At 44.1% G+C, this 15,091-nt stretch overlaps 1 protein-coding gene across 1 annotated transcript; it reads left to right on the forward strand.

Moving 5' to 3' along the window:
• Nucleotides 1–1,237: 1,237 nt before the first annotated feature.
• Nucleotides 1,238–13,408, forward strand: LOC129466955 (cytochrome P450 2G1). Its single transcript, XM_055251080.1, has 9 exons — nt 1,238–1,417; nt 2,100–2,262; nt 4,337–4,486; nt 6,164–6,324; nt 6,904–7,080; nt 8,441–8,582; nt 11,358–11,545; nt 11,657–11,798; nt 13,227–13,408. Exons 1-9 carry the CDS (start codon nt 1,238–1,240, stop codon nt 13,406–13,408), a joined length of 1,485 nt encoding a protein of 494 aa, XP_055107055.1.
• Nucleotides 13,409–15,091: the final 1,683 nt, after the last annotated feature.

Raw genomic sequence — 15,091 nt, forward strand, 5'->3', positions numbered from 1 at the left:
ATTTGATACAGCAAAGTTCTGATACACCAACACAGGTAATCTTTGATTATTGTTATTTAACATTATCTTGAGTAGAAAACAAGAACTTTTTGAACAAAACCCTTTCAAATGATTTATTTCTCTTGTTTTCTAAATCTTCAGCTTACTTTCCTTATTAACATTCTAGTGTTCCATTATACAGTAGGGTGACTATAGTTAACAATAATACATTGCATATTTCAAAATAGTTAGAAGAGAGGATTTTGAATGTTCTTACCACAAAGAAATGACAAATGTCTCAGTAATGGATATAATAATTACCTGAATTTGATTGTTATACATTGCATACACTTATCAAAATATCACACTGTACCCCACAAATATGTACAATTATTATGTGTCAATTAAAAAAATTTAGTAACTGATTAAAGTTATCCTTAATTAAGTAATGAACAAAGAGTTTTCCTTGTTGTCTATCACGACTTTCTAAAACAACATGGTCTGACAGCTGCGGTGGCTCACGCCTGTAATTCCAGCACTTTGGGAGGCTGATTGGGGTGGATCACTTGAGGCCAGGAGTTCAAGACTAGCCTGGCCAACATGGTGAAACCGCATCTCTAGAAAAATACAAAAATTAGCTGGGCATAGTGGTGTGCACCTGTAGTCCTAGCTACTTAGGAGGCTGAGGCATGAGAATTGCTTGAACCCGGGAAGCAGAAGTTATAGTGAAAAGAGATCATGCCACTACGCTCCAGCCTGGGTGACAGAGTGATAATGTGTCTCAAAAAAATAAAATAAAATAAAATAAAACAACATGGTTTCCCTATTTTATAGATGGGGAAACAAGTCCCAGAGGTTAAGTGACTTGCCCAGTGAAGAAAAGACAGAGCTGCCACTTGTACTCAGATTGTCTGCATCCTAAAATCAATAGCCTAAAAAGGTGATAATCTGCTCTTACACCCCACCAAAAAATTCTGTTCAATTCTGTTGAGCTGAGAGAGAAGAACAGGGAGACTGGAAATTTGAAGAAAGGGAAATGGCCCCAGAGGATTTCCCTGTGTGAATTCAATCTACCCTTACTCAAGTGGGAGATTACAGGTTATATAACCACCTCCCATATAAAGCAATCTCTTCTCCAATGACATTCAAACCCGGAAAACTTGAATCCCAGGGTGTTCAGATTTCGGTATAAGCTGATCTCCCAGGACCTATTTAGGCAGGATCTGGTACCCAGGACAGAACCTGTTGACCTGGCACCATGGAGATGGGAGGGGCTGTCACCATCTTTCTGGCACTCTGCTTGTCTTGCCTGCTCATCCTCATTGCTTGGAAACGAATGAATAAGGCAGGAAAGCTGCCCCCAGGTCCTACACCAATTCCTTTCCTGGGGAACCTGCTGCAAGTTCAAACTGAAGCTACGTTTCAGTCTTTCATGAAGGTGAGTCTGTCTGTCTCCTCTAATAGGGCTAAAAGCAACTAATCCTATAGCCAGATTCACATAGAACCTTATGACTTCTACCAACATGGCACATGTATACATATGTAACAAACCTGCACATTGTGCACATGTACCCTAAAACTTAAAGTATAATAATAATAAAATAAAAAAAGACAGACTCTCAGAAACACAGACTTTGCAAATCTTAGAATTCTGAAATTTCAGAATCCTAAAATATTGGAAACACACATTCTCAGTGCATTGAGATAAGATTTTCATGATCTCAGGACTCTGGAATCACAGTACATTATATTTTTAAACACAAGGATTCTTTGACTCAGCTTGTCTTAGCACTTTGAGACTTGGTATCATGAAGTCTTAAGATTCTAGAAATTTAACAGTTCAGAGAGAGAAGTATGAATCTTGGAATTTATCAAATCCAGGTCCATTATTTTAGAGATGCAGACAGTAACTCTTGTGGGGAGGGATGAGCTTTTGCCGAGGATGACAGGAGCCAAGACTTCCGCGCCTCTTTCCCAGTATTCCTTCGAAGCCCAGATTTACCTTGGTTCCTTAATACCATGTTTATATCCCTCTGAAATCGCCATCCTCTAAAATCCTCAATTGGCCTATGCTTGGTACTCCAATCAGCCCCTCCTACTGTGTTTTCCTTCACTCCAAGCTCAGGGAGAAATACGGCCCTGTGTTCACTGTGTACATGGGTCCCCGGCCAGTGGTGGTTTTATGTGGACACGAAGCAGTGAAGGAAGCCTTGGTAGACCAAGCGGATGAGTTCAGTGGCCGTGGAGAACTGGCTTCCATAGAGCGAAACTTCCAAGGTCATGGTAGGTAGCAACAACAACAAAAACAATAAAACCAGAAATGACTGCAATGCACTCCCTATGTGCCAGGTTCTTTGGTAAGTAGTCTACATGGCTTATTGCACTGACTCCCTTAGGAGAGCTGTTAACATTATACTAATGTTGTCAATGAAAAAGCTAAGATAGGCCAGGCATGGTGGCTCACGCCTGTAATCCCAGCACTTTGGGAGGCTGAGGCGGGCGGATCACCCGAGGTCAGGAGTTTGAGACCAGCCTGGCTAACATGGTGAAACCTGATTTCTACTAAAAACTAAAAATAAAAATTAGCTGGGTGTGGTGGCACATGCCTGTAATCCCAGCTACTCGGGAGGCTGAGGCAGGAGAATTGCATGAACCTGGGAGGTGGATGTTATAGTGAGCCGAGATCACGCCATTGTACCCCAACTTGGGCAACAAGAGTGAAACTCTGTCTCAAAAAAAAAAAAAAAGCTAAGATAAAGGTTAGATAATGTCACACAGTAAGTGGTAGGATCACTTTATTTTGAACCTATGCCATCTGACTCTAAACTGTCTTCTGTGTTATTTCTGCTCTTATTTTAATGGATTAGTGATATTCTCTTTTTTTTTGAGACGGACTTTCACTCTTGTTACCCAGGCTGGAGTGCAATGGCACGATCTCGGCTCACTGCAACCTCTGCCTCCCAGGTTCAAGCAATTTTCCTGCCTCAGCCTCCCGAGTAGCTGGGATCACAGGCATGCAACACCACGCAGGGCTGATTTTGTATTTTTAGTAGAGACGGGGTTTCTCCATGTTGGACAGGCTGGTCTTGAACTCCCAACCTCTGGTGATCCACCCGCCTCAGCCTCCCAAAGTGCTGGGACTACAGGCATGAGCTACCAAGCCCAGCGGATTAGTGATATTTTTTATGCACCCACTAAAGCTCTCATAGCCAACCTTATTTCTCATCTTCCTATACTCATACACATACCTAACCCATAGGTCTCTGCCTCATTCACTTAGGTAGACCTCTTTCTCCCAAGCATCCATCTCTAACTGCCCACATCCTTCAATTCCAAGCAGACTCACCATATACTGTCTGTCTGTCTATCTATCTATCTATCTATCTATCTATCTATCTATCTATCTATCTTTCTATTACCTTTTCTTCCTTTTGTCCATTGATCCATATTCATCAGAAAATCCATTCATTATTCTTTCTATAAAAACATCTTTCACTCTATTATCTATACATCTGTCAATTAACTTTCTATGTATTCATCTATCCATCATTCCATCCATTCATCAATGCTTTCATCATTCATGCAACTATCAGTCTATCCACTCTCCAGCTGTTATCCATCTATCTCAAACCATTCATCCATTAACCATCCACCCATCTATTAAGTCTTCCATCCATAAATCCATCCATCCATCCATCCATCCATCCATCCATCCATCCATCCGTCATTCCATCCGTCATTCCAGTCATAAACTCTTCCTTCCATTCATCAATAAAGCAAAATAATTTCATTAGATCTAGTGAATTGGTATAAGACTCTCATCAGTCCACACATATAGTAATTTCTAAATGTTTCTTACTACACGGTAACTCCTTTTCTGTAGGTATATCGATGTACAAGTGTGAGCTTCTGTGTACACATATGTGCATATGTCCAGAGAACCCAAGTATTACATAGAAAATAGAATTAATATCCCCATTCCAGAGCACTCTATATGGCACTCTGTCTATACATCCCTCCACGTTCCACCTTCCTATGCATTCACTCAGTTATTTTTTTATTTATCCAGTTCCACCTCTCCTTCTTGTAAGAAACACTCTTTGATCTCCTCCTATCATTCCTACACTTATTCCCTTTTCCTCCACCTCAGTCTGGACTTTTCTTTTTTTTTTTTTTTTTTTTTTTGAGGATCCTGCAGAGAGGGAACCTTACTCTCTTGATTGAGCCTTGAAGGTTGAGAATGGCTTCCTTGACAGCAGAGTCTAGAGCTTTCATAATCTGTCCCCATCACTGTCTAGCACAGAGTTGAACACAGCAAGGGGAGGGAGGCAGAAGCCTGAGACTGAGATCTTGGCAGGTGTAGCTCTGGCCAATGGAGAACGATGGAGGATTCTCCGACGCTTCTCCCTGACCATCCTTCGGGACTTCGGGATGGGAAAGCGGAACATTGAGGAGCGAATTCAGGAGGAGGCCAGCTACCTACTGGAGGAGTTCCGGAAGACCAAGGGTATGGGGGCCACAAGGGGAAGGGCCACGAGGTGACTGGGTGGTTATGGAGCTCTCAGTCATGAGAAGATGGGCTTTGGTGGGAGAAAGCTCTGGAAAGGAAGAAGAGGGAAAATATTAAGAATCCACTAAGATTTCTGGCCAGCTTCCATATTAAGAGTTTACATGAGCTGGGCATGGTGGCACATGCCTGTAGTGACAGCTGCTTGTGGGGCTGAGGCTGGAGGTTGCTTGAGCCCAGGAGTTCAAGGCTGCAGTGAGCTATGATCATGCCACTGCACTTCCGTATGGGAGACACAGTGAGACTGTCTCTTAAAAATAAAAAAAAAGCAGTTAACGTGGAAGACCCTTAGAGACCACTTACTAGAAACTTTAATCAGTGGATCTCAGGATGTCTGTGAGCTCTTGATATCCTATGCAGATTTTGGTGACATGTGACTTTGTGACTTTTCTTGAAGACAGGCTAAAATTTCATTACATTTGTATATCCGTATTATGGTAAAAAAATACATAACATAAGAGTTACCATACTCATCATTTTAAGTGTCCAGTTCAGTAGTGTGAAGTATATTCATGTTGTGAAAAAAATCTTTTGAACGTTTTTATCTTGCAAATCTGAAACTCTATACTCATTTCATTATGTTTTAAAAGGCGTTCAGTCCCACCAAAAAATAAGGTCTAGAAACAATGGGGTCTATAGAGAAAAGACACAGAGGCTGAAAAAAAACCAGAAAATTAGATAAGAGGTAGAAATAGAGACACATTTTCTCTACACCTGAGGCGCCTTGCCTGGTCTACATGGGTGATTAACAGGTCTATATAAAAGCTTCAAATGCCCATGTACCCCAGAAATTTTCATAAAATTGTGTATTTGTGAATATGTGCCTTATTCTAGAGAAATTCTTCCCAGATCTACTGGTCTTGTTTTACAGAAGGTGTAGGTGAGGGCAAGGGAAGGATTTCGTTTTGTTTTGTTTTGAGACAGAGTCTTGCTCTTGTCACCCAGGCTGGAGTGCAATGGCATGATCTCGGCTCACTGCAACCTTCACCTCCCAGGTTCAGGCAATTCTTCTGCCTCAGCCTCCTGAGTAGCTGGGATTACAGGCACCTGCCACCACACCTGGCTAATTTTCGTATTTTTAGTAGAGACAGGGTTTCGCCATGTTGGTCAGGCTGGTCTCCAACTCCTGACCTTGTGATCTGCCTGCCTCGGCCTCCCAAAGTGCTGGGATTACAGGCGTGAGCCACTGCACCTGGCCGGGAAGGATTTTTTAAATTGCCCAAATGGAATTATCGGTAGAGCTAGACAGAATTCAGGAACTTTTATAATGTGTCCCTTATCCCACTTTTCCCCAAATATGTGAGTCTCTAACATCGACACATTTAAGTAATAATAATAAAAAACAATGATTAAGCTCAACTAGCTTTTCTTGAGTGCTTACTGTATGCCAGGCATTGTGCTAATTATTTTATATGGATAATGATATTGAATCCTCATGAGTCAATGAAATGGTTCCCAAACCAGTTTGCAGATTGGTTAATCTAGACCCAAAACACAAAAATGAAGTGGCTCACACATGCAATTAAGTAGTAGAGCTGGGACTCAGATGCATCACTGTGACTCCACACCCCATATTCATGATCATTGCCTCCAACATAAACAATTTCCACTGCCCAGGTGCCCCCATCGACCCCACCTTCTTGCTGAGCCGCGCTGTTTCCAACGTCATCAGTTCCATTGTCTTCGGAAGTCGCTTCGACTATGAGGACAAACAGTTCCTGAATCTGCTACGGTTGATCAATGAGAGTTTCATTGAGATGAGCACTCCCTGGGCACAGGTGCCCACCCCGCCACCTCTCTGTCCATGCACCAACCCCAGTTAACTAAGCACCTTCCTATACCCCACTTGATCCTCCCCACACCCCTGAGAGGTGAGTACAGTAGTTCTCCCTCATAGCTGGGGGATATGTTCAAGACCCCCGGTGGATGCCTCAAACCATGGATAGTACCCAATTCTATAGATACTAAGTTTTTCTGATATATACATATCACGACAAAATTCAATTTATAAATTGAGTGCAGTAAGAGACTGGCATTCATAAGTAATAAAATAGAACAATTATAACAACATATTCTAACAACAGTTATGTGAATGTACTCTTTCTCTCTCAAAATATCTTCTTATATGTGATATTTTTAGACTGCAGTTGACTGCACGTAACTGAAATGGTGGAAGGTAAACCAGGGTTAAGGGGGAACTACTGTCTCAATAGGACCCAACCTGTGGGAAGCAAAAGGGCCTCACCTGATTCTTAGACCCAGCACTGGACTTTGAGTCCAGCTGTCCAACTGCAGACTCAGCCCATGCTGGCCCCTGGTGCCCATCACTGACAAAGCCCCCTTGCCTATGCCCACAGCTATATGACATGTACTCTGGAATCATGCAGTATTTGCCAGGAAGACACAATCGCGTCTACTACTTGATAGAAGAGCTCAAGGACTTCATTGCCTCCAGGGTCAAGATCAACGAAGCATCCTTTGACCCCCAAAACCCTCGGGACTTCATTGACTGCTTTCTCATCAAGATGCACCAGGTACCTCCTCTTCTTCCCCTGGTCCTTCCCACTCACTTCTCAACCTCTAGTCCCTGCAACTTTCAACCGATCTGCAAGCATTGAGGACAAAACAAAACAAGCATTATTTCACAGCGTTTACTTTTATCTATAGATGAATATAGAAACTGTAAAAATATAAACTGTTACAGCTTTAAAACAGATTTTGAATCTAGCAATTTTAGGAATTTGGAAAATTTAGGAACTTGGAAACTTAAAATCTTTCACCTTATATATTCCAGAGAGTTACAACTATAGTTTTGAGTCTTAGAATTTCAGAAACCTAGAACTTTTCTGAAGTTTAAAATTTAAGTCAACATTTAAGTTAAACATTTAAGTTAAAGTTAAAAGATTTGAACATGTAGGGACAGTAGGGCATACAGTTTAAATTTAAATTAAAGGTTCAATAACATAAAAATATAAATTCACAAATGTATAAAACTCTAAGAAATGATGATACAGAAGTATTAATCTTCTGAATTTGTATACAGATATATCTCTATTTCTATATCTCTATAAAGGCATATCTCTATTTCTATATCTCTATAGAGATATATCTCTATTTCTATATCTCTATAGAGTTATATCTCTATTTCTATATCTTATAGAGATATATATCTATTTCTACATTTCTATAGAAATTTAGAAGGTTAATACTTCTGTATCATCATTTCTTAGAGTTTTATATATTTGTAAATTTATATTTGTATAGTATTGAATCTTTGCCTTTGGAAATTTAAATTCTATACACTACTGTCCCTACATATTCAAATATTACAAGGCATCCTACATTCTTCTCCTCCCATCCTCCCTATTGTTCACTTCATCTCATCCACCCCAGCTTCTGCCTTGCTGTTCCTCTAACACACCAGGCACGTTCCTGCCACAGGACCCTTGTTATGACTGTGTCCTCTCCCAGACACGCTTGGTTTACCCACCTATTGTCTCCCTATACAATAGACAATAAAGCCAATGAGAAAATAACACAATAGGCCAGGCGCAGTGGCTCACACCTGTAATCCCAGCACTTTGGGAGGCCGAGGTGGGCCTATCAACTGAGATCAGAAGTTTGAGACCAGCCTGGCCAACATGGTGAAACCACATCTCTACTAAAAATACAAAAAAAAAAAAAATTAGCTGGGCATGGTGGTGGGTGCCTGTAACTCCAGCTACTCGGGAGGCTGAGGCAGGAGAATCACTTGAACCCGGGAGGTGGAGGTTGCAGTGAGATGGGATCATGCCACTGCACTTCAGTCCGGGCGACAGAGCAAGACTGTGTCAAAAAAAAAAAGACAATAAAGACAGAAGAGAGTGATTCCACTCACTATCCCCTCGCTCTCAGGATAAAAATAATCCTCGTACAGAATTCAACCTCAGGAACTTGGTCCTCACCACTCTGAACCTCTTCTTTGCTGGCACGGAGACGGTGAGCTCTACACTGCGCTATGGATTCTTGCTGTTAATGAAGCATCCTGAAGTGGAAGGTGAGTCCACCCTGAGCTGCCTATCTGGTACCTCCCCCTCCCAACATAAAGAAGCCATCATCTTGAAAATCTAGAATCCCACGGCCTCAGGCTCTTCACCCTTTCGAACTTCAGGACTTGAAACATGAAATCCCCAACTTTGCCGAGTGATTTAACTTGATCTTCTACTTGGTGTCTGTGGCCTGTGGCTGCTGTAACAAATTACCAGGAACTTAGTCGTCTAAAATAACACAAGTGTATTATCCTTCTGTTCTGAATTTCAGAAGTTCAAATAGGCTTTCACTAGCTGACACCAATGGACTATCTGATTCTCTGCCTTTTCCGGGTGTTTAAAGCTGTACTCCTTGTAATCCTGGGTTCACTACCCTGTTCTCCATCTTCAAAGCCAGCAGCGTATCTTCTTCAAACCTCTGTTTGCCTCTGGCATCCATCATCTCTTTTATTCTTTTTCTTTGTTTTTGGAGACAGAGTCTTCCTCTGTTGCCCAGGCTGCGGTGCAGTGGCATGATCTCAGCTCATGCAACCTCTGCCTCCTGGGTTCAAGCGATTCTCCTGCCTTAGCCTCCTGAATAGCTGGGATTACAGGTGTGTGCCACCCCACACTCAACTAATTTTTTAGTTTTAGTAGAGACAGGGTTTCACCATGTTGGCCAGGCTGGTCTCAAACTCCTGACCTCAGGTAATTCACCCGCCTTGGCCTCCAAAATGCTGGGATTACAGGTGTGAGCCACTGTGCCCGGCCTCACATCTTTTTTTTCTAACTCTGATTCTCCCACTTCTCTCTTATACAGACACACGATATTATATTGAGGGCAAATCTCGTCTCAAGATTCTTAATTTACTGGCATTTTCAAAGTCTCTCTTGTGTTTTTGTTACCCTTATATACATACATAGCCTTCCAGGCATTAGGTTTTAGAGACTTGGAGGTGGTTATCTTTGCTGGCCATTATTGAGCCAACCGCCCTGCCAAAGTTAGATAGAATCCGTCTCCAATAAATTATGATCTGGTCCATTTGGGTAACTTTAGTAATGAGGAACTCACTACTTGCTTGAGGAAAATTCCCAATTTTGGCCCCTCTCCTTAATAATGCAATTCAAAACAAGCCAAAGGATTTCTCCTGGTGCAGATGAGAGACACTAACACACTTCCACTCAAACGTTTCCGGTGTCGCCTCCATTGTCTGAGTTGTCTTTCACTGGTCTAAATAATCAGGCCGGGTGCAGTGGCTCACGCCTGTAATCCCAGCACTTCGGGAGGCAGAGATGGGCAAATCGCTGAGGCCAGGACTTCAGGACCAGCCTGGCCAACATGATGAAACCTTTTCTCTATTAAAAATGCAAAAAGTAGCCAGGCGTGGTAGTGCACACCTGTAATCCCAGCTACTTGGGGGGCTGAGGCATGAGAATCGTTTGATCCCAGGAGGCAGAAGTTGCAGCGAGCCAAGATTGCATCACTGCACTCCAGCCTGGGGACAGAGCAAGACTCCGTCTAAAAAAAAAAAAAAAAAGAAAAAAGAAAAAGTCAAATCAAATCAAGTCAAATCAAATCAAGTCAAATCAAATATTTATTGGATGCTTCTGTGTGCCAAGCACTGTCCTAGTTCCTTGTACACCAGACTTTATGTAATGTTTACAACTCTATGACCTTGTCCAGCCATCACACTCATTTTGAAGATGATGAAACACAAGTTCAGAGGTGAAGTCACACAGGCCGAGTGTGGTGGCTCACACCTGTAATTCCAGCACTTTGGGAGGCCGAGGCGGGTGGATCACGAGATCAGGAGATCAAGACCATCCTGGCTAACACGGTGAAACCCTGTCTCTACTAAAAATATTTTAAAAATTAGCCGGGCGCAGTGGCAGGCGCCTGTAGTCCCAGCTACTCCGGAGGCTGAGGCAGGAGAATGGTGTGAACCCGGGAGGCGGAGCTTGCAGTGAGCCGAGATCCTGCCACGGCACTCCAGCCTGGGTGACAGAGTGAGAAGACTCCATCTCCAGAAAAAAAAAAAAAAGAAGGTGAAGTCACTCATCCCTAAACCCTAAAATGCAAAGGGGAGTAACTCCACCAGTGGTGATCTTAATCAGTCACATAACCGCTTGCCATTTGTGTCAATCCTGTCCTAGTCACCTAGCGTGCCTCTTTCCCATTCTGTAAAAATCCCATGTATGAGAGCCAAGCTGGGACCATGGCTTTTTGGTGTTTTTAAGTAAAGACCAAATGTCCTGGCAGCGTTCAAGACTGCAAGCTGCCTGTCTCCCGACATCTGATGAGTAATTGAACACCACCAGTGTGTCAGTTGTTAAGTTAAAGAAGCGACCAAACAGGCCAGGTGCAGTGGCTCACGCCTATAATCCCAGCACTTTGGGAGGCCGAGGTGAGTGGATCACGAGGTCAGGAGTTCGAGACCAGCTTGACCAACATGGTGAAACCCCATCTCTATTAAAAATACAAAAATTAATCGGGGGGAGGGGTGGCAGGTGCCTGTAATCCCAGTTACTCAGGAGGCTAAGGCAGAAGAATCATGTGAACCTGGGAGGTGGAGGTTGCAGTGAGCTGAGATCAGGACACTGCACTCCAGCCTGGGTGACAGACTGTTTAAAAAAAAAAGAAAAAAGAAGCGACCAAACATGCATGGCTTGTACCTGAGATCTCTTTCTGCTGGAGCTAGGAATGCATGATTTGCCCTGGCTTCCCTAACAAAAACACCTCCTGTTTTTTGTTGGTTTGTTTGTTTTTTTCTCTGTTCTCTGCTATATTTTCTGGCCCCTTGCAGCTAGGATCCACGAAGAGATTAACCAGGTGATTGGACCACACCGGCTCCCAAGGGTGGATGACCGGGTCAAGATGCCCTACACAGATGCCGTCATCCATGAAATACAGAGACTGGTAGACATCGTGCCCATGGGTGTCCCCCACAACGTCATCCGGGACACTCGGTTTCGAGGCTACCTTCTGCCTAAGGTGGGGTTGCACCCTCATTGCCTCCCTTCCACTGCACTCTTCTATCTCCCTGGTTCCCTATCCGTGCAGCCCAACACTGATTTCTCCTAACTGCCCCCATTTTCACCCCAGGGCACAGACGTATTTCCCCTGCTTGGCTCTGTCCTCAAAGATCCCAAATACTTCCGCTACCCAGATGCCTTCTATCCCCAGCACTTTCTGGATGAGCAGGGCCGCTTCAAGAAGAATGAAGCCTTTGTGCCTTTTTCCTCTGGTAGGTTTCTCCCGTCTGACTTCCTCCAGGCATGTGCTAAATCCACCCCCCCAAGCCACTGATCTGTATTTGAAGTTCAAGTCACAATGTGAATTTGAAGGTTGTATCTTAGAACCATAACATTTTAGAATCCCAGAATTAGCAAATATTGGAACGATTGACTCTGATTATTAGAAAAAAAGGTTGGGACGGTAATAGCACTAAACAGGGCATAAAGCAACTGGCTATTAAGAACAAAATAAGACATATTTTCTATTTTTCCAGCCGGATAGTCTCTGAACCTTTGCCACTGATCTACAAAAGGAGCCATAGACAATATGTAAATGAATAAGTGTGTGTGTGAGCCTGAAAAACTGTTTACGGACACTGAAATTTGAATTTTGTTTTATCTTCATATATCACAAAAGAGTCTTTTTTCCCCAACCATTTTAAAATGCCAAAAGCATTCCTAGTTTGCAGGCTGTATGAACATAAGCAGCAGGGCAAATTTGCCCAACAGACAGTCATTTGCCTACTCATGGCATAAAATCTTTATGCAGCAACACTTTAAGTGTATGTTGGCGGGGCACAGTGGCTCACACCTGTAATCCCAGCACTTTGGGAGGCCGAGGCAGGTGGATCACTTGAGGTCAGGAGTTCCAGACCAGCCTGGCCAACATGGTGAAACACTGTCTCTACTAAAAATACAAAAATTAGCCAGGCGTGGTGGCGGGCGCCTGTAATCCCAGCTACTCGGGAGGCTGAGGCACAAAAATCACTTGAACCTGAGAGGTGGAGGTTGCAGTGAGCCGAGATCATGCCACTGCACTCCAGCCTGGGTGACAGAGTAAAACCCTGCCTCAAACAAACAAAAAACAGCAACAACAAAAAGTGTATGGCATTTGGAACCTGGAGTCAGGGCAGTGGTTGGGAACCTGGACTCCACTCCATCATTTAGAAATGGTGGGGCTTTGGGTGAGTCACTTCAGCCCCCATCTGTGAAAGAAGGGGGTCACTCTTCCTTAATCCAATTGTTTGGATTAATCCCTCCAAACAATTGGAAGAGTGGCTTATAAACAGTAAGTGTTATTAAGGGTGAGTTTTCACCTTTTTTTTTGTCACCAGTGTATGGCACCTAATAGGCATTTGACAAACCCTTGAGTAACTGAAATGAACACAACCTTGAAACTCATGGACCCTATAGAACCATTCCCTCTTGGAACGGGATGGAATCCCAGCCATCAGAGAAGTAGCAGGTCCTAGCTGAGCACTAACTATAGGTACCCACTAAGCCTGTGTAACACCCCTTTATAAAGCAGTCACAGTCATGAGCCCTGAGGTGCTGATGAGGCAGCTGAGGCTCAGTGGGGTGGTCAGTCCAGACACCCCCGACACCCCCATGACATGTGCAGGTGCGACCCTTCCTTCTGCCCTCCCCTGTGCCTGCAGGAAAGCGCATCTGCCTGGGCGAGGCCATGGGCCGCATGGAACTCTTTCTCTACTTCACCTCCACCCTTCAGAACTTCTCTCTGCGCTCGCTGGTACCGCCTGTGGACATCGATATCACCCCCAAGCTCTCAGGCTTTGGCAATATCCCCCCGACCTATGAGCTCTGTCTTGTGGCCCGCTGAGTGCACCTCCTGCGGGGCAAGGAGAAAGCGGTGGAGAACGCAACTCTCCTCTCGTGTTCAGGAGCACCCCCTCTTCCTCATCTTACTAATCCTCAAGCATCCCTAAGAGGAGGCACTACGATTACAGAGTCAGCCAGGGTCACCTGAGAATGTACAGCTGCGTGTCTTCCCCTCCCATAGAAGAGCAACGCCCTGTGCAAGATTTGCACCTCTGCCTGCAGGTTTCGTGGTCACATGGTCACCGTTGCTTAGGTTTCTGGCTGTATCAAATTCTTACTGCAGTCCCTGTGTCTCCATATTGTCCCTTTTTGTGTGTGCTCTGATTTTGACCAAAATATAGTCTAAAATCCTTTCTCTTTGGTTCTCATTTCCACCAGCCCCTGAAAAGTGAACAAAGACCTCAAGTCTGTTGAGGGTAGCAAGTTTATTGTGTATTGTGTGTGACAGCGATGTAGGGCACAGCCAAGAGCTTGAAATGTCTTTCTTGACTTGTTATTAGTTATAGTTTCTGCCAACTCCCCTCCAGTGACTTCCCCCGGGTAAAATGCCCCATCCTCACCCATCTTGCTGACTCATTACCTTTCTCCGCCATCATCTCTTCTTCTAATCTTCCTTCTTGGTTGCTCTCAGCACAACTCCCAATTCCAAATACTCCCCAGTCTGTCTGTTTGTTTTGAGATGGAGTCTCACTCTGTGTTCCAGGCTGGAGTGCAGTGGCACCATCTAGGCTAACTGCAACTTCCGCCTCCCAGGTTCAAGTGATTTTTGTGCCTCGGCCTCCCAAGTAGCTGAGATTACAGGCATGTGCCACTGCACCTGGCTAATTTTTGTCATTTTAGTAGAGATGGGTTTTCGCCATGTTGCCCAGGCTGGTCTCAAAATCCTGGCCTCAAGTGATACGCCCACCTTGGCCTCCCAAAGTGCTGGGATTACAGGTGTGAGCCACCACGCTTGGCCTCCCCACTCCATTTTTGAGGATAGCTCAGTTGTTCCCACCTTCTATCATTCTGTTTCCAAACTCCATTAACTGACAAAACGTTCCCTTTTTTTCATTTATTCAGCCAATATTTACTGAATACCCAACAAGTGCCAGTGTAGTCTTCAGGGACTTGGGATCCATCAGTAAGCAAAACAGACAAAAACTCCTGCCTTCAAGGAGCTTACATTCTAGTAAAGAAGGTGGACAATAAAGCATACATGAAATAAATATGCAAATGACATACTGCATTAGAAAACAAGGCTGGTAAGTGGGATATGCATTCTGTGATTGGAATTGTAAATGGATGGTTAGGGGTGGTTTCACAAGGTGGTGGAGCTTCACAGCAAGCCGTGAAGGCATCTGGGAAGGGAGTGTTCCTGGAAGAATGATTACCCAACAGCAGTGGCCAGGCGCAGTGGCTCATGCCTGTAATCCCAGCACTTCGGGAGGCCGAGGCGGGCGGATCATGAGGTCAGGAGATCAAGACCATCCTGGCTAACACGGTGAAACCCCGTCTCTATTAAAAATACAAAAAAATTAGCTGGGTGTGGTGGTGGGCGCCTGTAGTCCCAACTACTTGGGAGGCTGAGGCAGGAGAATGGTGTGAACCCAGGAGGCAGAGCTTGCAGTGAGCCGAGATCCTGCCACTGCACTCCAGCCTGGGCAGCAGAGCGAGACTCCGTCTCAAAAAACAACAGCAATGA

Source organism: Symphalangus syndactylus, chromosome 17 (assembly GCF_028878055.3).
Source record: "Symphalangus syndactylus isolate Jambi chromosome 17, NHGRI_mSymSyn1-v2.1_pri, whole genome shotgun sequence".
In the NCBI taxonomy this organism is placed as follows: Eukaryota; Metazoa; Chordata; class Mammalia; order Primates; family Hylobatidae; genus Symphalangus; species Symphalangus syndactylus.